Source organism: Ochotona princeps, chromosome 22 (genome assembly GCF_030435755.1).
Source record: "Ochotona princeps isolate mOchPri1 chromosome 22, mOchPri1.hap1, whole genome shotgun sequence".
Classification (NCBI taxonomy): domain Eukaryota; kingdom Metazoa; phylum Chordata; class Mammalia; order Lagomorpha; family Ochotonidae; genus Ochotona; species Ochotona princeps.
Genome location: NC_080853.1, coordinates 26,659,389 through 26,683,924, shown reverse-complemented (window position 1 = coordinate 26,683,924; position 24,536 = coordinate 26,659,389). Strand labels below are relative to the sequence as shown.

The 24,536-nt window shown below is 42.5% G+C and overlaps 1 protein-coding gene across 2 annotated transcripts in view; it reads right to left on the bottom strand.

Annotated features, from left to right (window-relative positions):
* Nucleotides 1–24,536, bottom strand: part of KIF16B (kinesin family member 16B) — a 245,044-nt gene that overhangs the window by 40,111 nt on the left and 180,397 nt on the right. For both annotated transcript variants that reach the window (XM_058679737.1, XM_058679738.1), the window contains one exon: nt 10,803–10,892. In XM_058679737.1, coding sequence (XP_058535720.1) covers nt 10,803–10,892 — 90 coding nt within the window. The remainder of the gene's footprint in view (nt 1–10,802; nt 10,893–24,536) is intronic.

The window sequence follows — 24,536 nt, the reverse complement described above, 5'->3', positions numbered from 1 at the left end:
AAATGAGCATGCATCATTTTTATAGAATCAGTAAAAAAAAGTGATTATTCTTTCTATACATTTAATGGAAGTTAAATTAACACAATATGTCTTTTTCTTTTAATAACCTGGGATGTTGGGGCAATCCGATTTCAAATCTCAGCTCAGCACAGAACTGGTTGTATAATCTTGAGCAATGTATGAAACGTCTCTAGCTCCAAGTTCATCATCCGTTAAAGTGACAGGATTGAACAAAGGTGTTTAAGTTTCCTTGCAGCTTTGAAATTCTGTAACTTGGGTGCTGACAATTAAAATACCTTAACACTGAGTTCGAAGCAGCTCTCTGACACCATGGAAATATTTTACCCATTATCTCTTGGGTATGTTATATTGCTTTTGAGCAATACACTAACTTTCTGTAAAATCTTCAGAGACCTTTTGAAGTCTCAGATGCGAGTAGGAAAAAAAAATGGAGCCTAAGAGCAATAAGAAACATGTTGCCCCCCTTTTTTTTGAGGGGTAGGGAGACAGAGCTCTCATAAACTGGTTCACTACCCCCAGGAGCCCATAAAAACTGGATCCAAATTGAAACCAGGGCCCTCTGGGGACTCACCAAGTCTCCCATGTGGATGGCAGGAACTCACTGCCTCCCAGGAGGCAACCGAGATCAGACGTCAGAGCTAGATATTAAACTCAGGTACTCCGATGTGGGGTACAGGTGACTTGACGGCACCTTCACCACGAGGCTAAATGCTTGCCCCAGAAACCTGTTCCTTCCCAAGAGGTTACAGAACAGAAAACGGACAGATTCAAATCAAAATGCAGTATTCATGAGAAAAGCCCGAAGTGGCATCTTTTCCTGCTACAGCCATTATCCTTACAGCAGGAGTGGGAAATGGCACAGACATCTGAGCTCTTTTGGGAAAACTGTATATTAAAGTTAGAAACGATGAGTGAGGTCGAATAAATTGGATATCTGTGGGAGAGACAAGAATGTTGGAAGAAAGTTTAACAACAGCCCTATGGCCTACTTTGCATAATTAGGAAATTTGATTATGCAGAGTAAAACATAAGGAACAAATGAGGATTAAAATATCACATTTTGTTGGCCTAAGAGAAACATAATGGCAAGCTTATTTTGCGATTTCATAAGTAAAAACATATTCTAAAGATAAAAGGACTACAATAAAGCCATTAGAAAAATGAAATCAATAATTTTGAGAATTGGCTTCCCATGAAATTTGTCTTTCTCATTCTCACTGTGTGTGAAAGTAAAAAAAAAAAAAAAAACCTAAGGAATCAGGCTCATTTTGGATGATCAACAAGGGAGCCTTTAATTTTTGCATTTAAATGCAGATTTATATGAATTATCAACAAAGTACAACAAGACAACTCGTAACGACTTAAAACTGGCATAGTCATTCTTATGTAACTATTTGTGAATCCCAGGTTTGGAAAAACAGAAGCAGTTTGAATCCATTCTTCCCTCTCTCTGGTTAGCCAGCTATATGCATGTGAATGTCAGGAACACATTCAACATGCTCTCTGCTGGCACTGTACTATCTCTGCAAGATCCTAGACAGAGCAGGTATTCATCTACACATTGAGTACTCTCTTTCTGATATCCAGGGAACTGACACAGCCCATTTTCTTCTTCTGAGTCATCAAGCTTAAATCCTGACTTCAATGTTTATTACGTTATAACAAGAGGGGTCAGCCAGCCTGTTACCATCAAGAAGACAAATTAAATGCAATGGCAAAGTCCACTTTCATTAAAATCCTTTCTCTTTTGGTCAGGTTCACTTTTTAAGTTATTTAGACCCTGGAATAATGGGGTGGACTGGGAGGCAACAGCACAGGTTCTAATCAATGGCATCATTATTACTTTGGATATAAAAAATGGCAGTCCTATAGTACAGAAGATAAATTTAAATGAGGAATAAAAAATTTCCCAACTTTTTATGATTTTCTTTAACAACTAAACAGGTAAAACAGGAGTATAAGTCACTCAAGTAAAACTGAAAGCTAACAAACCTGTGACGTCTTTACCAATTAAAAGAACATTTGACTTCTGTTAACATCTGGTAAAAGTCATTTTCATTCCTCATTTTTTAGTCATTTTCCTTACTTCTGTGATATTTGGGTACCTAACTTGCACTTAACTTTTGAAGATTAGAGTGTGGCACTTTAATTGGCCAAATCAGCAATACTTGTCTTGCACTAGTACATGTACCAGCAGCTACGCAGCAGCTTTTGGAACACCCAAACCCTGCAGGTTTGTGGCTGTAAATTTCAGCTACTCCAGCTTTTGCGAAATGCAAATAAGAAAACTCATCAAAAGGCTGCTGTAATTCTCACAGCCTACTAGATGGAGGCATTTCTGACTACTTGAGATTAACAGCAGCTCCCAAGGCCTTATAAGAAACAGCTGTCAACGAGAAATACACTCACAAACAAACAAACAATCCTCTTCCAAGTCTGATTTGTTTGTGGCACGAGGCTGCAACTCTTCAGGACAAGCTGGGTTATGGATGGAGCAATCAGCCGCCTTCAGACCTGTGAGAGGATAACCAGGGCCCATACCACATGCCACTCAGGAGCACCTGCTCTGTGGCTGGCCAGGACCCAACACACATTAGACCCTCATGAAATACATGCTCAAGCCAATGAGCCTTTCTTGGTGAGCCATGTGAAGCAGTTGGTAATCAGTCACCAGCAGACACAGGAGTGTGACTCCAGTTGTCACAGGAGTGCTAGAACTCAAAGTCATCCTACGTACAAAGTCAGGCTTGAAAATGCAGCTCAGACCATGCCAACTTCCAGCTATATTTGGTAGAAAGAATGTAACATAAAGTCTCGCTCTTCTCAAAGTCAGTGTCAAGTATATTCAAGCATGAGCCAGTGAAAACAGATTTGAGGACATTCATGTATGCTGCATCCATTTTTCAAAGAAGTGTTGAGAAACACTCAAGATCTGAATATTATGCATCTCAATTTAAAGCAAAAGTATGTAGTTGGACTAACTCAAATGCTTGCACTTCCCATTTCTTACTAATGACAATCTCTGCAAGAGCTGAAACCTGACAGGGTTTTGTCGTCACAATGACATTCAACAGAAGAAATACGACTCTAGTTATGTATCATCCCTGGGGACCTACTAAGTAAGAGATTTTTAGACTTCCTTATCTTTGGCCTGACATGGAGCATTCTGTAAATCTCCCCTTCATCAGTGAACACAGCCATGGAGAATGAGGCTCCAATTATATGGTGCCAGGAATTAGTACACAGGAATCTTCCCCAGGTTCACAAGTCTTAGTGTGACTTCTCTAGATATCTGATTCCTTATTTCTAAGCTAAAACCCTGGGTCACCCAGTGGAGTAGAGACATCTTACGGTGTGCAGACAGTGGCAAGCCCATTGCTGCTGAGGTCTCTTGCTTGCTGCAAGGGAAAGTGTGATGCAAGTCCATGTCTTTGGTGGCCAAGGAGACAACAATTCTTCCTTGTCTGAGTTTGAGCTAGTTCATTGATAATTTTGGCACGATTATTTGCCAGTGGAATCAGCTTTTAGATTTAGTGATGTACAATAATAGAAAAGCAACTAATACTCCCCAGATGCCTGCACAGGCCGACAGCATACTCTGGGAGAGGCTCGTTCCCTGACTACATACTGCTGGGTCCCCATGAAAGCCAGTGGGTCAGAATCTCTCAGTTTGGGGCCTGCTCCACATATTTTGAGAAGGTTTCCCAAAATAACTGGGATGTTCTTTGCTCCTCTACCCTTAACAGCAGTGATTCAAACACTATTCCGACCCACTGGAGGGAAGGTGTGGTGTGAATCACAGTGAGACACCTGGACCCCTGGCAGTGGACCTGGCCTGGAAGCTGGCAGCATTCTATTTTTGACTACTTAGCTGTCTGCTGCTTAGTCATTCAAGGGGGCAAAGGGATTTATATAGCTGTATTAGTCTGAGCTTACTGGATGCTTACTGTGGCTATGGGTGGGTGCAATGTTTATATGAAATTTGGAATGCTGGTTACAGAACTGTTTAGAAATACTGCATTGCATTGATGGATGGTTAATAGCTGTCCAAGACAAATACAAGGCCACTAGCCAGTTTCTTTGTTTTGTGCTGTTTTGACAGGAGTGAAGGGGATGGGGGATTACTTAGAATATAAAGAAGGAGAGAAATGGTTCAATCAGCTCAATCTGCAAGTCCATAAACAAATTAAATAACCTCTTGCTGTTTTCTTTCCTCTCAGTGGTATTTACTAGGTATCCAGAGAATGCCAGATGCAAGACACAACAACCACTTTAACACTGCAATCTTCCATTTCTACTCAAAGGCTCTCAATATATCTTCCCCCTCAGCTTTGCAGCGAAAAGTCCCAGCAGAGATGAGTCTGGTTGAGGCTGATTGTGTTTGATACTCAGGGTCTCTAATGCCTCCCTGATTTGCCGTGAACTGTGATCAGTTAGTTACAACGCAGGCAGGGAACACAGTGTGGGCCGTGTGATTTCGATGCTCTTTGCAGAGACACTACATGCTCCCCTAGCACTTGTTTGGATGGTGCATTTTCATACATGAAAAGTCCCCTTTGCACAATTCATTCTCCTGACTCTAGGAAGACCAACAGAAACCTGCTCTGGAATCACTCCTAGCCAGGAGCATTATGCAATGGCCCCCTCAAGGATCAATTCCGAAGCTTCACCACTTTCACTCGGAAGTGATTCTCCTTATAGGAGAGTCCTTTCAGACCGCTATAACAAAGTAACTAACCTTAGGTACTTCATAAGCAACAGGAATTCATTACCCACCTTCTGGAAGTAGAAGGTAAGATCAAAGTGAAAGTAGATATGGAATCTGGGGAGAGCCTGTTCCTGAGGAATAGGGTTTTCTGTGTCCCTACATGGCAGCAGGTGCAGGCCAACCTCCCTGAGAACTCTTCAATCAAGGTACAGATCCCACTCACAAGGGTACTGGCATCGCAACCTAGTTGCCTGTCTTAGCACCAGCAACTCTGGGATCACATTTCAGCACACGGATTTCAAGGGGACAAACATTCGATCCGCAGCAGTGCCTACTGGGCTTTCACTTGGAGGGAGTGACTCCTTGTCAAATGTGCCCAAGAGCTCTAAAGAGTCAGACAACAGTCGGCACCTTTGGCCCTCCTAGGAGCAGCAGGTCTCCCAGTGGCCCTCTGATCTTCTGGTCCTGTGCCACTTTACTTTGCTAAATGCATTCAGAGCTCAGCAGACCAGTCATCCAAAAAGCAAAGAAGAGACACTTAGACTTTGCTACCAGTATGAATGGCTGTAAAAGAGGTAGGATGTTAAGAATCTCCTTTTTCCTTTCCAGCATATTGCTGAGCTGATGGTTCTGTCTGACTGTGATCTGGACGTACAAGTAAACCTCTAGACACAAATAGAAACTCTACCTCCTCCTCATAGAAAACAAAGAACTCTTAATGGAACTTTGTCTCTGAGAATTTAGTACAATTGATATTTAAAAGGTTTACACTGATTTTAATAGAGCCAAAAATACATGGTTTTCATAGAGATACGGAGCACTGCAGAACTGATTTGCATGATAAAATTTGGAAGACATGCTATTGAGCAGATGCTGCATAATACTTCATTGTTGTTTTCAATAACACATTTTATCGGAGCTTCTCACAGCCTTTTACATATTGGCTGTAGCATTAGCATTTTACAGAATTTGAAACTGCATGGTTTAATTTGATTAAGATTCCCTACAAGGTCAATGAAGGGGAATAGAGAACGAGAGCCAGAAGGAGTTATTATCTTGCATAATACATGTCAGTATATCAACAGGACAAATTAACTCAAAACAAAAGGGGAAATCTAAATGGACTCCAGATGAAACCACAGAGATGAAGGAAAATGAATAAATAAAATATAAAACAACAATTTGGAGATCCCTGAATAATGTAGCACTTCCAGTGGGGAGGACTCTGCCTACGCATACAGAGAATCTGAAAACAGAATGGACACAGCACTTGGTGTATGACTGACAATCACAGCCAATGTATTCTTCGGTATTAGAGGGCAAAAGCTTGGTTTCCCTTTTTTACAGACAAAATCTGTCATGGCATGTTAAACAATGAATCGCATTTTTCTTTGGCTTCTGTTTTTCCCCATACTCACTGTCTGATTCCCCATGGTTTTATAGAACCCAGGGACTTCTTACCCTCCCAATTCATAACCTTACTCTGCTTACAAGGACTCTACTTTACTTCTATTCTCTTCTAAGACATCTTGCATCTGATAATCAATTGCTCCTTACTGTTAGAACTGATTTGCCACCCAAGGACATAGAAGCAACCCACAAAGACTTTCACTGGCCTACAGATCATTCGCTAGGAGGAGATATTCAATACCTGAAGGGGAGCACACTGAGGGATTAGAAGACCTTGCTCAAGGTGGGGAAGGGATTCTGGCTTTGCCATTTGAAGACAGCCTTCAGGCCTGGCAGCCTATTGGGCTTCTCTGTACTCATTCATGACCTTGGATTTTCACCAAGTAGATCTTTAAGAACTATGAGTAATTATCAATTTTCTTCACAGAAAAATAAACTATTTCGTATGGATGATAAGACATAGATCTATGTTTAAGAATGTTCACAGAGAGGTTGTCACAATACTACAACCTGAAAACAACTCAAATGCCCATCAATAAGACTTCAGAAGTTATAACTATTACTAGGCAGCATTAATCATGATAAAAACAACTTTCTACTGATAAACTGCCTCTAGATGGGGAACAAAAGTTCTGTGATGGGAAGCCATACAGAACAAGGTGACAGGTGACTTAGCACGCCTCTTTCAGGGATTCTGGAAATCCTGTTTTTGCTGAGGTTACAAGAGATACTGTCTCAACTGTGACTTGGAAATGATAGGTCAGGGTAGTTATCTCACCTGCCCAGGTGGATCACACCTCCATGCACGCGATCTCCCACCCGAGTCGGGTACAGCAAGGAAAGAGTTACTGTCCATGATTGCTGGAAGGCCCTCTCAAAGTTCTGACCCTGCTGGCACACCGTGGTTCCATCCTTCCCAGAGAGCCCGAGGCTGGGGACAGCCTACGAGAGTCAGGTGGGTCTGAATAGAGTTGTACCAAAGGAGACTGTCTGGTGAGCACTGGAAAGGGGTATCTTTGAGGGGTTGATTAAGACAAATGTTCACATTCTACATATATGTCTTTGAATAATGTCAGTCTTCTACCATGAACATGTCATTTTTCACTTGAGCAAAAATTACTGAAAGAAAAAAAAAAACTGAAGGTTCTCTGTATCAGCAAACATAAACTCTATCTATTTCAAACACTAGTGTGATCATCAGTATTTTTTCTGCTTGATTAAAGAAGTTAGAGCCTTCAATGACTAGGCAAATTTAATATGCATCATTAAAAAGAACATTATTGCCAAATATTTGGTTACCCTTTCAAGTAAGAGAGCAGGAAGAGTTGGTTACTTAGATGAAAATAATGAACTCAGTCAGTCCAGTAAAGGAGAGAGAAAAATACAACACATTTCCACTTGGCTCTGCAACTGTGCCCATGAGAGGAGATTTTTAGGTCCACCTCTATCTACCGTTTTCTGAAGCTGCTGTATCCGTAGCAGGTTAAGTGATCTGCAGGATGTCAGGCCAAAATAGAACATATGGTAGCTGTGCACAGCATTGTATATACAGAGAGTGATGGTAGTAATATGAGCACTAATGAGAACAATGATTGGCAAATACCTAAAGAACATGTTGCTGGTCTCACATCCCCACAAACAATCAGCAAGACTATTTGCAACTGAGCTGCACATAAACCCAACTTTATAGCAAAGAAGAAAAAAACACAGCTGATATTTTCAGCTTGATGTCTCAGCTCTGCCTTGATCAAACAGCAACACTGCTCTGCTGAATTGAGGTGAGATCTATCTAGGCGTGGAATGACACGCTGCTACTACATTTGCAGAGATCATGTTTCCTCCCCGCTCCTTGCGTTTTAATACTACCGTTGGTTCTGAACAAGAAGTCACACCTCCTGTTTCTTCACTGGCTCCTGCTCACCTCATAAGGTAAGTTATCCTGAGTCCCACTCTCAGAATCTGTTGATAAAATGAGGATGACAGTGTTGGCAAGATATAGAACACAGCACGTGGTAATCACTGAGTGAGGAGGCTGATCATAGTGGTAGTGACTGAAAGGCACAATGAAAGTTACAGAAAAGCCGATGTGAACCCTGGGACGTGGGAGGGGATGGTAAGGAGATGGAGCTTGGATAACTGGTACCCAAGCACAGTTAGATGGGGGGGAAACAGGTTGTGGCATTTTACAACGTAGTGGTCAATGCACATCACAGCAGCACATTGTGTCTGCTGTGTGGAACGCTGGAGGGAAGGAGCCTGGAGGCTCCACGTATGGAGGCAGGCTGGGAGCTCCAGCTGCTGACTGCTGGGTGTGCTCCACCTGCTCTGCATGCAAGGGTTAAAGCAGCACACTGTGCCTAATAAGGTCGCTCAGGCATGGCATGCTCATCAACCATTTTAAAGAAGAAAAAGGAAAAGGGTGGAAAGGCACAGCGGCCTCAGCATATCCTCCCCAGAATTTGTATTCAGTCCAGCTTGCCTTTCAACCACAGGGTTTTTAATCACCACTGGCAGTATTTCTTCTCCTGGAACACATGCACTCATGTGTTGGCATTCTCTTTCATTATTAAGCTATAGTGCTGGCCTTAAAACAAAGTCATTAAAAGTTACAAAGTTGAACTTGACAGAATGGTTCATCCTCTGTTACCATCTTCAGAGCCTGGCTTAAGGAGGAGGGGCTTTTGTGAGTTGAAGTTATCTGTGAGTTTAATGGTTTCAACAAGGAAACTTAGATGGAAATCAAAACAAAAACAAAAGGATTTTTTTCTGAATTATAGTTGAACTAAACAATGGCTTTCATTTCTATAAGGCGGTTCCTCCTTAAACTGTAGGTTTAGTTCCTCATGGTTATTTAAAATCTGGTCTACATGTCCAACACTGAACTTTGGATTTGAATTCTCTGCCACCCCAAGAATCATTCTCTATATGGCCATTCAACAGCCTGACATTTGTTCCCTTCATATAAACTTAAGAATATTTAAAAAGCATAAACTGGAATGATTTCTTACTGTGTTTAATGTGGTGTAGTCTTTCTATGCACTTAGAATACAGTTCAACGCCCTGTGTGAAGAGGGCCTTAGTTACACCCCATACTCATTTAAAAAAAAATTTATTTGAAAGGTAGAGTCACAAAGGTATAGATAGATAGATACATATATAGAAACCTTCAATCTGTTCATTCACTCCGCAGATGGATGCAATGGCCAGGACTGGCCAGTCTGAAGCCGGGAGGCAGGAACTCCATGAAGATTACTTACATGGGTACAGAGGCCCCAGCACCTGGACCATCCCTGTGGCTTTCCCAGGTGTATTAACAGGGAGCTAGGTTGGAAGTGGAGCAGAGACCAGTTGAACCAGTGTTCATGTGGGATGCCAGTACTGCAGACAGCAGTTTAACTGGTTATGCCACATGCTAGCCCTTCAGCCTTCATTTCTACCAAGTCTACCACTTTCTGCAGGCCTTGTGGTTTCTGCAACACTCTGAACTTGACCCCATCCTAAGGCCTTTGCTGTTCCTGCACTTTGAGTGGTGCTTCATGCCTGTGTCCTTTTCAACAGTTGTGGGTTCTTTTTAAGACCCAACAAGAGAATCTAGATTTCCCAAGAGAACAGACTGGCTTGGGAAAGCTATACTACATTCCATACCAGAATGTTTGAATTTTAATTAAATACTACCATGATAGCTTATGGCAGACTTTCAGAAATAGTTTATTTCTAAATGAACTCAAGCTCCTTCTTCAAATCAAAGCGTAATTTTGTTTACAAAATAATATCTCTCTTTATATTTTATAACATATAAAAAAGGGAAGAAGCCATGAGGATGTTAAGGAAACAGTTTATTTAATATGCACCAAATTTGAGATGAGTCCTTAACTAAATTACCTTTTTCAATGTCAACTGATACTATAAAAGCAGTGTTAGAAAGCAACAATTAATGAAAATGGACTAAACAGTGAATAATAATTGATTTGTATTCAGTTCAAACCAAAATTTCAGAAAGAACTGGCTTTCTTAGTCCTAAGAACACGATTCCAGTAACTTTTAAAAAACCAGTCTTTGTCCAAAAAGAAGAGATTTAGTGTTATCTATACAGCCTGGACATAAGTACGATGCATGAAACACTTCACTGCTTCTAGATAATTCCATGTTTATTATCTACCCCCTTCCATGCTCAATGACAAATCTTAAAATCTCACTGCTGATTAAGTACAAATCTAAGCATTAATGTAGTCTTCTTTGTAGAATAAAGGGAAAGGGCAAATCTATACTGCCTAATATATTACTATTTAATTTTAACAAGTCATACAGCTGAAAGGTTGTAAATTTATGAAAATGTTTATTTAATCATAAAATACGATTTATGAAAAGGATGGAGTTCATATACTCTGATTGACTCTCACTTTGAAAATCTTGTTTTCAGAAAATGTGTAAATCACATATAATAGGAATATACCAAAGGAAAGATGTTTAAAAATTACCTATGATAGATAAATTATTAAAGCTAATTATTTACAAGCTAATAGTGAACAAAAGAGAGAAAGAAAAAGAGAAAAGAGAGGAGGATGAGAGGGAGGAAGGAAGAAAGGGGGCATCGCTAATGCAATCAGTTCATTTAATTTATAAGATGAATGTTCTTAATTGAAGATACTAATTTGTAACTTACCTCTGCATACTTTAACTTCAGTGTTTTATGCATCTCTCGAAATCGACTGTAACGCCTGAATACAGTCCATGTCTCATCTAGGACAGTGATCTATGAACCAGGAAAATCAAAATGAATCAGCATTAATTAGAAGTAACTAAAAATGCACAAACATAATATAAAATTCAATGAAAATGAACAAAAATAATTAACATGTGAGATCTCCCAGAATTGAAAATATTAATCTAGTTGCACAAATAGGATTCATAAATGATAACTGCACTCCACTTTAGAATATACCTTTGACTCCCAAATCTTATCAGCAGTTCGTGCTCAAGTAAAATGAGGGGTAGGTGGTCATTTCTTAACTGATTATAAAATCTGTCCCTTGACCCTCACACTTGGGATTGTAGACAGGAAGTCCCATAGAATGAACTTTGGCTCCAGTGATGTACCCATACGAAATGTCACTTGAAGGTCATAAGATGTCCACCACAGTGGACAGGTGGGCGAGCAATGACAGATGGAGAATTGGAGGAGGGGGTGGGAGGAAGAAGAGTGGGAGGAAGGAGGAGAGGAAGAAAAAGTGAGGGAGAAAGTAAGGGAGGGGCTGGGGAGGCGAGAGGAGGAGGAGGGAAAGGAGGACAAAGAAAGGAAAAAGGAGGGGAAAATCACTGCATTTGATTATTACTATAAAAACAAAACAGTGCATTTTGTCATTTTCAGAGATATAATCATTAATGCAGTCTTTACCTATCAGACTGAGTAGAAAGTATCACACACTGACTTGACAAGGAGAGGTTGGTGGACAGTACTGAACTTTACAATCATACCTAAATCACAGGCTAATGACTCACAAATTCCCATCTCTACTTCCCACCTTTTTCCTGTAACCAAGACCTAAGTACCCTATTGGGAGCCATCCTTCTTTAAACATCACTCGGTCAGCGCCAGGTCCACTGGTCTAAAGTGTCCCGCATACAACCCCTCCCCTCCCAGGGCCAGCTTGGATGCCTCCCATCTTGTGCATTTCACCACCAAGGTCCAAGACACATCAGTCAGAGAGATGCTGAATACACACCTGACCTCCCTCCTCGAATACCTTCGGCTTCCGTCAGGAACAGGGCCTGCTCTCTCACTTCCTGGGGTTCTTCTTGCCCATCCTTTGCTGTCACCTGCACCTCACCTGAGGTCATTACATCTCATGTGGATACTGAGAGAATCTCTCCAAGTCACTCACTTCCATTTTTGCCTCCTGCAATCTTTTTATTTAAGATTTATTTGTTTTTATTGGAAAGGCAGATATACAGAGAGGAGGAGAGACAGAGAGGAAGATCTTCCACCCGATGATTCACTCCCCAAGTGACCGTAATGGCCAGAGCTGCGCCAGTCTGAAGCCAGGAGCCAGGAGCTTCTTCTAGGTCTCCAACACGAGTGCAGGTCCCAAGGCTTTGGGCCGTCCTCAACTGCTTTCCTAGGCCACAGGAAGGGAGCTGGATGGGAAGCGGGGCTGCTGGGATTAGAACCAGTGCCCAAATGGGATCCCAGTGCATTCAAAGCGAGGACTTTAGCCGCTAGGCTACCACGCTGGGCCCACCTCTTGCTTTCTCAGCCTGAGGGCTGGATCTTTTAAAAACCAAATCTGATCATGTCATCTTCTTCCTTAAGGAATTCCAGTAGATAAACTCTTGGCCCTAAAACAAGACCCAGTACACACTGCCTGCATCAGCCTCAACTTAGGTCTCCCCTCCCCTTAGGGATCTGCACTCCATGGATACAAGTGTACTGTCCTACCTTAGGGCCTTTGCACAGCTATGACCTGAAAAGGGCATCTCCATCTGCACTAGCTCCTCTTCAGCACACAGCTTGGCTGGATGCCCTGCATGCCAATCGCGGGGGTGTCAGGAGGGAAGCAGAAGCCGCAGGTGGCAGCTTTGTGAGCAGGAGCAAGCCTCAGGAACCAGCCATTCTCTGGTTCACTAACTTCCCAAAGTGGCAAATGAGATAGATGACTGGGGAGCAAACAAAGACGCACATTTTAAATTTTCATCATTCTAGTTCTGTATTCATTTTTATAGTTAACTTTTTAATTGTGACAGGCTTCCTCTCATGAGTTTCCATGAAAAAAAAATGTTTCTATGAGAAAGCAACGGTGAGAGTATTTACTGAGAGTCATTAGGTAAACAATAGCACAGGTGTTCTGCAGCTGTGGTTGCTTTTAAGGCGGAAATGAAAGTCTTGCTGGGGCTTGGGAAACCCTGCTGCTGGAAATTCTGCGGGTTAGCTTGCCTCTTTCTCAAGATCCACTAAGGCACCACGAGCAAGGCCAGCATGATCAGCAGGGTGGGGGCTGCCCCTCAGCACAGCCACTCACAGTCCTAGCTGGACACACAGCAGGTGTCTGAGAGAACAGGAATTCCATTAGGCCTTTTGACCTTCCCACGTGACTGATGACTCCTGGTGATCAGGACAGCCCAGGAAGAAAACGGAAGGAAGGCATGCCGCACCCACACTGGATTCCACGTGAAGTCACCCCAAGAAGTCCAGGCTTCCCATACTCCTTACACTCTGGTACTTTCCGACTCTCCTTCTCTGAAACCTTTCCACTGTACCCCTGGGACACATCATCGGTCGATAGCCAAACCCCCAGATGCTCAGCCTCTTATTGGCTCCTGTTCCTCCCCTTCCTCTTTGTTCTAACCCAAAGCTGACTCCCTCCAAGGAATCACATCCCCTACTTTCCTCCCACCAGAACGAGGTGGGGAGATGTTCTTGCTCTTCACTCCACCTTCACTGCTCCTCTGTCCTCCGCAAGACCCTTCATCTCGGAAGCTCAGGCCTGCAGACCCTGCCATGTGACCCGCCCTCTCATCACTTCCCCACATCTTTGGGCTCTGGTTTCTGCTCACTGTCATCTGACTCAATGCTAGAGTTCCCCTACATGATTCCTGGTGATTGTATTAATCACACAGATTATAAAACATACCAATCTCTGATTTTTTTTTTTAATCATTTAACTTGAAAACCCTGGGCAACTGTCATAAACATTCCTGTTAACCTTAAATCCCTTCGTTCTATTCTTGAAATACCCTGGAAGAAGCAAAACCGCAACCCTTGCTCATGCCATGGTCTGCGGACTTGCTGCCCGTGCCTGCTCAGCACAATGACAGAAACACCACCAAGCATACGAGTCGCATTTTGAAGTCTTTGATGACACCAACCAGATACACTGCATGTTCAAGTTCCGTCCACTCCTCTGTTACTAAGTAACTTTCCTGTCTTTCTTCTCGAGCCTTCATCACCTCTTTCCTCTCCTTACTCTCAACAGACAGTCTTAGTTCTTATTTCACTAAGGAAAAGAAACAATCCAAAGAACATTTTCCCAAACAACATCAGTCAGGTCTATTTGGTGATACCATCTACTGGGTCCTGTAATTACGTCATCCCTCCTCCTGTCAGTTAGCATGTGATACATCAGTGCTGCTGGGTAAGTTCACACACTGGATTCAACCCCTGTCCTCAAGCAGTTAACCACCTCCTCTTTCCTGTGCCAACACATTCCCCCTGCCTATTGTGCTTTGCTCATGAGCATTGAAACCAGTTATTCTTTCTATCATCTTAAGTTGAAATTTTGACATCTTCTTCCTTGCCAGCTATCACTCCGTTTCTTTCCTTTCCATTAAAACATTCCTTTTTATTCTCTACTAATATTGCTTGACTCCACGTGGATCCATCCAGACTACTGCAACCTGAACTCATGCTAAGGTCAGCAATGACCTCCATATTACTAAATCCATTTGTTAGTCCTTAATTGATCTGTGAGGAAGCACGAGAGGGCTTCAACACTTCAAAATATACATATACATATATATATATATGTATATATATATTTTTTTAATTTGGCTTATAGGTGGCTATATCCTCCAGCTACTCTAGTTTTCTTTGCCAGGATTTCTCATCTCCTTGGCCTTTAAACATCAAAGTATTTAATTCTTGGACATGCTTTATTTTCTACCTGCATTTACTCCTTTGGTGATCTCATCCCATATCTTAGCTCAAATTTACATGCTGATAGCTCCCTGGAGGCTCATACCTCTCCCTGGAGCCCAGACTCATGCATTCCTCTGCCTACCTGATATGCCTGCCTACTCAGATGGCTGATACACACACACCCCAAACTTAACTAGGCCACACTTAGCAAAATTAATCTCAGCTAAATCCACTTGTCTTCTCCATTTCATAAAAACAACAGCATTATTCTAATGTTCCAGTTCCTCTCTCACTCCTCATACCCAATTGACAAGCATTTCCTTTTGGCCAAAATCCTAAAGTACAATGAGAATCTGACCACCATATACCAGCTCTGATGTCATTACCCCCAAGCACCATCATTCCTTGTTGAGATTCTTTTTCAAGTCTCCTTGCTGGTCTCATTGGTTACACCCTGGTCCCCCTGGCCACGACTGTCATCTTTCTGTTTCACAGCATCCAAAGTGATCTTGTTAAAAAAAAAAAAAAACTAATGAGGTGGGATTATTTCTTTGCTTAAATAGGCCATCTTCATTCAGGGAGAGTTCAACTTCCTTTCCCAGCCTATGAGCAACTATGAGATCCGTCCCCTTCCCAGCCTCATCTCTGACCATTCTACCCGCTGCTCACCCTAGAATCCCAGCTCTTCCAGAACATATCAAAACACGCCACAGCGACTTTGTATTTGCCTTTTCTTCCTTCTGGAAAGAGGACAAGTACCTTCAGTTCCTTTAAGTCTTTATTAAACTGCTACTTTCTTAGTGATACCTTCCCTGATATCCTTCATTTGTACCCACTCTTCCCCATTCCACACTACTTTTCTTCCTGAATTAGAATTCCTGACTTCCCAACAGGGTCTAGATTTACTAATGCAGTGTGATTTTTTTTTTTTTTTCGGGGGCTGGGGGTGGATTGGCTTCTCCTCCTGAATGCAAGTATATTTATGTTCTGGGAGAGCTGCGATGTGTGTCTACTGAGTGTGGCCAACTGGAAGAAGAACTGACACAACACAGGCATCCTTAGCAGATACAGGAGACGGGCCCACGATGCACTTGTCTGGCTCTAAGTGACAATGAGCTAGCATAGCTCTCTTCAGATTTTTTCCGTCCTGCCTTTCTGGGCAAAAAATACTTCAACAAAGCCTCAAACAGATCAAGATATGGCACATGTGTGCGGCTATAATTCCTTTCTCTCTGTTGTTTTCACAGGTCATTAAAGTTGAATCAATTTTTGAACTCTTTCATTAGTCAGCTGATATTTCAAACCTACTCCACAATTTTAGATACCGAACCTCTTTCCCACAGTAGCCTCAGGACAGTGTCTTTGTAAAGGGTACAGACTCCTATAATCAATCACATTTACCAAATACTGTTGAGGCCATGACACAGCCAAGGGATTTCCTTGGCAGTAGATAACAAGGAATTTGAGCACAGAAGGGTAAGAGAATGACAAAAACGTAAAATCCCTACCCACAAGAGCTCCTGCAAAAACCTCCAGTTCACTTCCTCTGCTTTCTTGATACCTCCCCCAGTGCTTATAATGGAAGATGAGATGCCACCACAGTGTATGCAAGTGGAGCAGAGAGGAAAGAGAAAGAAAGATGGCCTGAGGCATGGAGGGCCAAGCCTGTGCAAGATTTTGGATATATATATATATATATAGATCTAGATCTATATCTATATATATATATATATATATATATATATATGTACTCTTGGAAGTGAACTTAATAAGGTCAGTAAAGGTTTCAGAAGGATCCCTGTGTGCTACCTTGGTGATTCCAAGGGGTCCAGCACTAACAAAGAAGGGGATTCCCTGAATCCATCAACACTGTGCCTACAGCATACATTAAAAAAAAAATACTGGACAAGGATGACATCACTGGCACAACCCAGGCAGTGGCATTCCTTTCATCCCATATCTTCCTTGGTATTTTAAGAAACTCACACACAGATTTCAGTGACTCTGCCTTGGTACTCCAGCTCTGTCCAGGTCAGGGTGGTCCTCAGGTGTGATGGCTGAATGCCAGGCTCAACTTCTCCTGGGACTCTGCTAGCACGCTACATGTTGTGGGTCTCCTTCACACCTACTTATTCAGAAACAATGCTTAGCCTCAAGAGGGGTATACAGACCATAACCCCTCATTTGGCAGCTTCCTCATGGCTACCTCCTGTTCCCTCTGGAGAACCATTTCTTACACTTCTCCATGATTCCTTAACTAATTGATAACACGAATAGAGCAACATTGTAAAAAGTAATTACAAAAGTAATGTTGCACAAATTAATTTCTATAATAATTACTAATGTACACTTAATGTTAGGCCATCTACCTTTGCTGGTAACTGGGATGCGGGTGGGTAGACTCTCACTGTGGAGATTAATATTTGCTAAACTCCTGAGCCAGGCTGAAGTCAGGAGCTGGGAACTCCTGAGCCAGGTCTCCACGTGGGTGACAAGGGCCCAAGTGCTGTGGCCATCATCCACTGCTTTCTCGGGCACATCAGCAGAGAGCTCTACTGGAGGTAGAAAATCCTGCACTCCACCATGAAATGTCAGTGTTGTAAGCTGCTGCTTAACAGGCTGAAACTATGGTTCCACTCAATATACAATCTGCTTAAAGCACAACTTTAAAGCCAGGCCTAAAGATATTTCCAAATTCCTCAATTCTGTGATTTTTTTTTCACCTGAATTCAGGTTAATACAGAGATTAGAAGGGCTCAGGTGTTCCTTTTTCTATAAAACCCATTCAAATGTCCCCTTGTCTGTCCACATGTAAACAAGTTGAGGATGATGATGATGAAGAAGTGTCACCAGCAATTATCTCAGAAATGGCAGTAAAGGCAACCAGATGTGATCCCTTCACAGGAGAAGAGTCAGGTGCCATCTCCATAATGGAACTACATCACACCTAGCAGGGGAAGTGGCTCATGTGAAATTCAGGAAAAAAAAATACACAGAGAAGCAAAACATATGAAAGTGCTATTAAAATTAGGAATGAGACAGAAAATTGATGCACAGGGGAGAGAAATAAGATAAAACAAATAGAGTAGGGAGAAGACTCCATTATTTTCTTCGACAGGGAGAATGTAAGATATCACTACCGCACATCTTTGAGAAGCAAATTCATTACTTCTTTCCCTTTGAATGACTTCGCTGGTACAAATCCATCTTTTGTGGGCCATAAAATGATCAAGTGCAACTTAAACACCATAAACATGTCGACAAGATGGACTACATTTACTTATAAACAATTCTCAATTGAGTGCTTTGCACAAATTTATATTCTATACATATTTTGCAGGTTTAAGGGTTATCGATTTTTAGATCTGTCATCGGTATATGTTTGCTTGTGTGCAAAGACTGCAATCAACAGTTTTTCATTCGAGGAAAAATTCTCTGCCTGGTTCTCATTTAAGCAGTTACTAGTAGAGCTTGCTTCCATAGCATTTGCTTGCTTAACATTGGGCGTGACTTGTAGTTAGCAAAGGTTGGAAGCTCCTTGTATTGTTTATCATCAACGTCACATATGCCAAAACCTACCTTTATCAGACTTTTGTAAACTTAATTTTTTTGCAGCAACAAGATTGTGACCATGTTTGTGGAAACACGAAATATATTCCCAATGCACACACTGTAATAAGCACTAGTGCATGGGTTAGTTAAAAACTCAGACACTATAGAAAATGAAAACTAAAACATATTTGCCAAGCTGGAACAAGCAAGCTGATGCAGGGGCATGGAGAGAAAATATTGGATCTTCTATATTTATTTTCATATCTTGCTCTTTTTGCATTTATGCTTCCGAAAGTATGTTACAATAAATAAGGAGTTAGTAAATGTTATGCTTTCTAAGCACACAAAAACAGATGCACGGGGGGGTGACTTACTAAGTTTTCATTGATAGTTTCATACAATTTGCAAAACTTAAAGGCTGAAACCCTTATAAGCTATGACTGGTAGGAAAAAAGAGACTGCATGGAATCCTTACCATTTCCAAGATGGCAGAATCTAATTAATTAATTCTCCTCAATGTCTTATGCCGCAACATGACTATGGATATGCTTGAAGAAACATGAAATGTATCCCGAATGTATGACTCTGTAGTGCAACAAGCGTTCGTGCATTAAGTTTAATTAAAATCTCCAAACTCTGCAAATGAGACTAAGTTTGAGTGGTAAAAGCAGCCAACAGTCCCTAGCCCACAGGGATATGCCCTAGAGATCACAGCTAACCACATCCTCCTTGCCTGATCCCCTTCTAGGGGCTCCATGTCTTTCAAAGGACCAACAGTTCTAATGCTTTCTAGCTTTGGATTACACTTGGGTGCTTCATCTGCCAATCTCTTCCTGGTCTCCCCGCTCACATCTTCACTTGTGGCTCTCTCCTCCCCCAGCCCAGGCTGAACTCTGGCTCATTCTCTCTGCTACTGCTACTGGAGCACTAGCACCTCTAGATACCTGGTTCTGGGGAGGGTGTTCAGCCTAGCAGCTAAGACATCTGTGTCCTATAGTGGAGTGGCTGCCTCCTGACTCCAGGTTTTACTAATACAGATGATGGGAAGTGGTAATAATGGATCAAGTCACTGGGCTCCTGCCACCCATATAGCAGATCTGGACTGATCTCTTAGCCTCAGGTTTCAGTCCTACTCCATCTCTGGCTGTCATGGGCATTTGGAGGGTGAGTCAGTGTGTGCTCAAATCCTCCCTCCTCTACCCCTGGCTCCCTAGGCCTTTTATTTTCTTCCCTGATGCCCACAGTGCCAGGCTCTCACTTTCTCCTTGGAACTGCACCACAGCATGCTTGAGGCCAGCCCTAGGGACGATGGGATGCATCTGTAAGACATTCTGTTATTTGAACTTAGCAGATTTACTCTTCCTTGGAAATCCTTCCAAATCACATCCTCTGTAATGAGCATTTAAAAATGTTCTAGATTTTTCAATTCTCACAGGCAAAGATTATACACACACACACACACACACACACACACACACACACTAGGGTGATTAAGGTTACTCAAGACCAACTCCCTGAGCTTCCTTTTAGCATCTCTTAAAATGGTGTGACTGCCACATCTGTTCTCTTCTCTTCAAAATCTCTTCACCTTCACTTAATTCTCCTTATTCACGTCTATTGGAAAACAGTCCTTCTCCGAGGTTTGCCTCAAACCCTACCTCCTGTTGTCCACACATCACTCCCCTGCCCTCAGTGTCTCCGTCACCTAAGCCTCTCTTCTCTCATGTCCACTTAGTGTCCTTTAGCAGAACACCTGCCAATGCACCGTGAACATGTCTTCCTGATCAACCTCTACCGCTGCCCAGCTTCCCTGTGCTATTCTGTATTTTTATGTGTGAATTTCTCTTTCCCCACTGAATTTTCCCCTGAATATGTGAACTTCTTCTTCATCCTTTCCTTAGTATTTTAATGTCCCTGGCCTTTTAAAATAATACAGATATCAAATAAATATTTGTTAAATAATAAATGGATCAATAACAGAGACAGTACATACAGACCAGAGTATTTATTCAATAAACACTTTGCTATTATGTTTTCCAATTCCTTCCTTAGCCCCATCTCTGGCAATAAATGCTCTGTATTTTAATCTCTTTCTGATATGTTTATAACTTGCTCAAAGTTTTTAGAAAGTAGATTTTAGAGAAAAGATGGTGAAGAACTGGAAAATTGCTTCAGAACAGAACTTTCTGTCAATATAGAAGAGAAACTGGGAAACAACTCTGGATGAGAATGGATACTGCTGGTTATGAAGCTCTTACACACATCAAAACCCAAAACACAGTGTCTAAATTGCTGTGAAGAAGGCGAGTTACAGCATGAAGAGTCTCTGCTTCTGAATGTCAGGGTCTCTTGGGTGCACAACTTGCGAATAACAGAACAAAAGCTGAGCAAGGGGCCTGGAACCACGCTGGTCAGCTTGGGAGGGGGCCAGCAGTCAGAGCTCACAGTGATATGTATTTGGGGAGGCTGGGTGGAGAGCCTGGTATTTTGGCAGAACATGACTATCTGCATATTTATCTGAAATGTACAATATACTGCCTTCTCTTTCACAAAGGGAAGAAAAGCCTGTCTGGGGCAGCACCTACCAGGGGCAGTGGAGGGCAGGCAAATGGCTCCCATTTGGATCATGTTTACAAACTGTGGAAAGAGGAGGTTCTGAACCGAGCAGGCAGCTCTTCTTGTAAGGAGGGCCAGTGGCTTTAGCAGCCCGAGATTCTGTCCTGGGATCTCTGCAAAGACCCCAGTCCTGGCCCTGCCTCTGACAACTGATAACAGGGGTGGTGGCTTTGTGGAGCCTCAACAGCACAGAGTCCTCAGAGAAGAGACTCATGAAAGTAAGTGCAAGAGCCAGCAGCTTGGTTCTCCAGGAAAATCCTGGATCCCCTTCTGCATAGCATTATCATGGACAAGGTCGGAAAACGCCTCAGAGCCACCACTGGGAAACCTTCAAACCTGGTGTGTTATTAAGAAATGAGCTCAGCACTGGCTATGGGGTTTCTCCAATATTCTCAATTGCCAGGAAGTGGTGCTAAATCAAAGAGTGCTTGCTGCCTGGCTCAAATCAAGGCTTCTGCAGTGGCTAGGAATAGTGACTTCTCTGTGTTTCAATTTCCCATCTTGAAACCAGTGGTGATACCATGTACTGATAGTACACTTGTCTTACAAGGTAGCTTAAAGCTAAATTTGGCTTAGAATGAAGGCATACCTTGAGATTCTGGAAAGATGGAGTCCTTTCAAATTCAAGATCACTGCCCATAAAGAGCAGCTGAGGGACCGGAGCAATTACTCTACTTTCAGGAAATCGTGAAAACGATTGCACAGGCAATTTTCCTTCAGAGCAGCTGGACAGTCAGAGGCAAAGCAAGAAATGTAAACTCTCCACCAACTCCCACCAGAGAGCGGAAGAAGACAAGGCTCAGGATTAGCACACATGTAGATCCTGACTTTAGCTCAGTCACCTCTTAGCTGTGGGGCTTTGGCTCAATTGCTGAATTCCTTCAGGCTTCAACTTCTTTGTAAACTGGACCTATGCAACTCCATTGCTGGACGAAGTTACAGAAAATGTGAAGCAAACAGCACAGAGCTTAGGCTTTCAGTAAAAGGTGACTGTGACTGCGCTCCCAAAAAAAGGCGTCTTATCAGGTTCTATTGGAAGGTAAAGGTGTTCGCAGGCAGCTACCACAAACAGGGGAAGTCAAAGCACTTTGAATTTTACAATGAATTTCATTCTGAGAAAAGTTATAGACCTTCTTGAAATTCTGAAATCACAAGGGAGAGAAGAGAATCTTGATGTAGTCTACCAGGAGGAAGGGAATTTGGGTGAAATGCAAATTCACAATATGACCGGGAGGTGATGACTACTGTTGTTCTGCGCTTCAGACTCAGCCTCGTTTCTTCTCGGTCATTATGCCTCTATGTAGCACATGTTATGGGAGTAGTTGTGGCTGCCCAGGCAAAGGCAATTTCATCAAAGATCTGTGGGTTTGTGTGAAAGCTGGGCAAGGGAGAGGAACTCTATGCTTTGTTCGTTTTTCAGTGGAAGACAAAGTTCTCAAGAAGTGGGAGATATAATATATACATAACAAAGTTAAGATAAAATGTGATACTTCAAGTCCTAATGTAATTTATTTCACTTGCATCTTATATTTAAAAATACACAGCATGAATATTTGAATCTCAATGGACCAGGGTTTCTGTAACCCTCCATTTGTCCCAGCTATGCTAATACGCACCACAGAGATATCTATCAGGTGACTAACAAGCACAGATTTGGACTGCAACACACTAATCCGTCGGAACATTTATACCCTATCATGATGGGCCTACGTATTTCTAAAAGACGTATGTTTGCAGCGCTTATCTAATTGACTGCAATGACTCTGACTTCTCTTCCGGCAAATAAAGAGAAATTTCTGTAACTATAAATCTGATTAAGGCAACTCCCAACTGCACATTGTCTGGGTGCTTCTTCTTCATGATTCCTGGCAGATCCACCCACCAACGACTTCTCCAGTTTGTCAAAGCCTTACTAATGGCCCCACTTCACATAGTACTGGTGAGACAGTCAGAAAAATAACAACACTTTGAAAATAGGCAAGGATTTAGAAATGGCTCCTCGGTCTGAGACAAAATAAGATTGGAACTTCTACAAGGTACAGAAAGCAGTGAGTGATATTTTAAAGGTTTATTAAAATAAGTGTCCAAGGGAACCAGTATGACTCCACAGACTTAGCAGTGACATCTGCTTTCTGGACCAACTTACTATCTGTGTGGCCTTGCACAAGTCATTCATGATAACCTAATTCATGAGATATAATATTTCCATCTTGGTGTATCGTTCACATTTGCAGAAACATCATCCAGAAAAATGCCTGCCCTGAAATAGGTACCTGGCTGATGCTGGTGCCCTACTTTGAAGAGGAGCTGCCCATTCAGCTGCCTCCAAAGACGAGTCAGGAGCTCTATTCAGAGAAGCCCAGGGAGAGAAGGGTGATAGGGAACACATAACAAACCTGTCATATTATTTGAGCATATTCAATCATGGATGAGGCTCACAAGAAGGGCTACACAGAGCTGCTAATGACCTAGAAGCTTAGGGCACAAAGGCAAATCTCATGGAATACACTGGAATAGACAAAGTGAGAGAAACCCGACAAAATGTATAAGATAAACTGAATATGAGCTGTAGCTTGTTCATCTTAATGTTTAAAAGCATGTGGAAAAGACAAGAATGTGACTTAGGGGCAGGAAAGTTGGGGAGCATTGAGTCATGAGAGGATCCCCTGGGATGATAATGATGCTATCCCTGAATATGAATACAAATGAAGAAGGTCATTCCTGCTGAGAGCCGGCCTGGCCCCATTCTGCCCTACTTGTGCTCTCCCCAAGAAACAGAGGCAACAGCCAGCATTGTCCACGGAAGGTCTGTGGCTCTGTGTGCTCATGGAACAAGTGTGTGCTGTCACCGGGAACCCTCTGTATGCTACATCCCCTTGCTTTAAACTACTCTCTCTGTGCTTGTAAGCACTTCATCAGTGGGAAGGGCCAAAGCAGAAGAGGCAGAGAGGGACAGGGCAAGTGAATGTGCTGTGGCCAGCAGTCGGGCAGAACATTCCATCCACCCCTTTGCACTTCTCCTCTCCTATCTCTGTGGGCACCGAAACTCAACAGATCAACTGTGTGAATGAAGACTTGCCTTGGTCTGTATACCTTTGTGAATGGTGCAGTCAGATGCTAGAAGCCACCACCTCACCAATGTGATTTTTTCTAAAACACCGAATTTTGACATCTGGGAAAAGGAGACAGAACATGCCACCACTCAGGAGGAGCTGCTGTTCTTGAAGGAACGTTGTTCCTGTTTCCTTTGTTTTCTGGATGGCCATGGGACCTTGGCAGGTCTGGGTTTCTCTGTTGGGGGTTCCTCAGGTTTTAAAAGTTGTCAAATCATACAAAATCATAAATATCTGTTCCACTCAAATACAACGCATCCATTTGTTACTGCAGCCTCGAGTTGCTACCCTCCATGGTCAATCATTGGCCCTGTAACCCTTCTTATGAGGTCCCTCAGTGACAAGACACCAACTGCCCCTGCTGACCCTGCAGATGGGCAGCCTCGCCACTCTCCCTCTGGGCCTCTTCTGTTTCGGGAGGCTCTGGCAGGTGTGGAGTCTCTGAGTCAGTAGCGTCTCCCTAGCCTTCAGGCTGGACTGATGG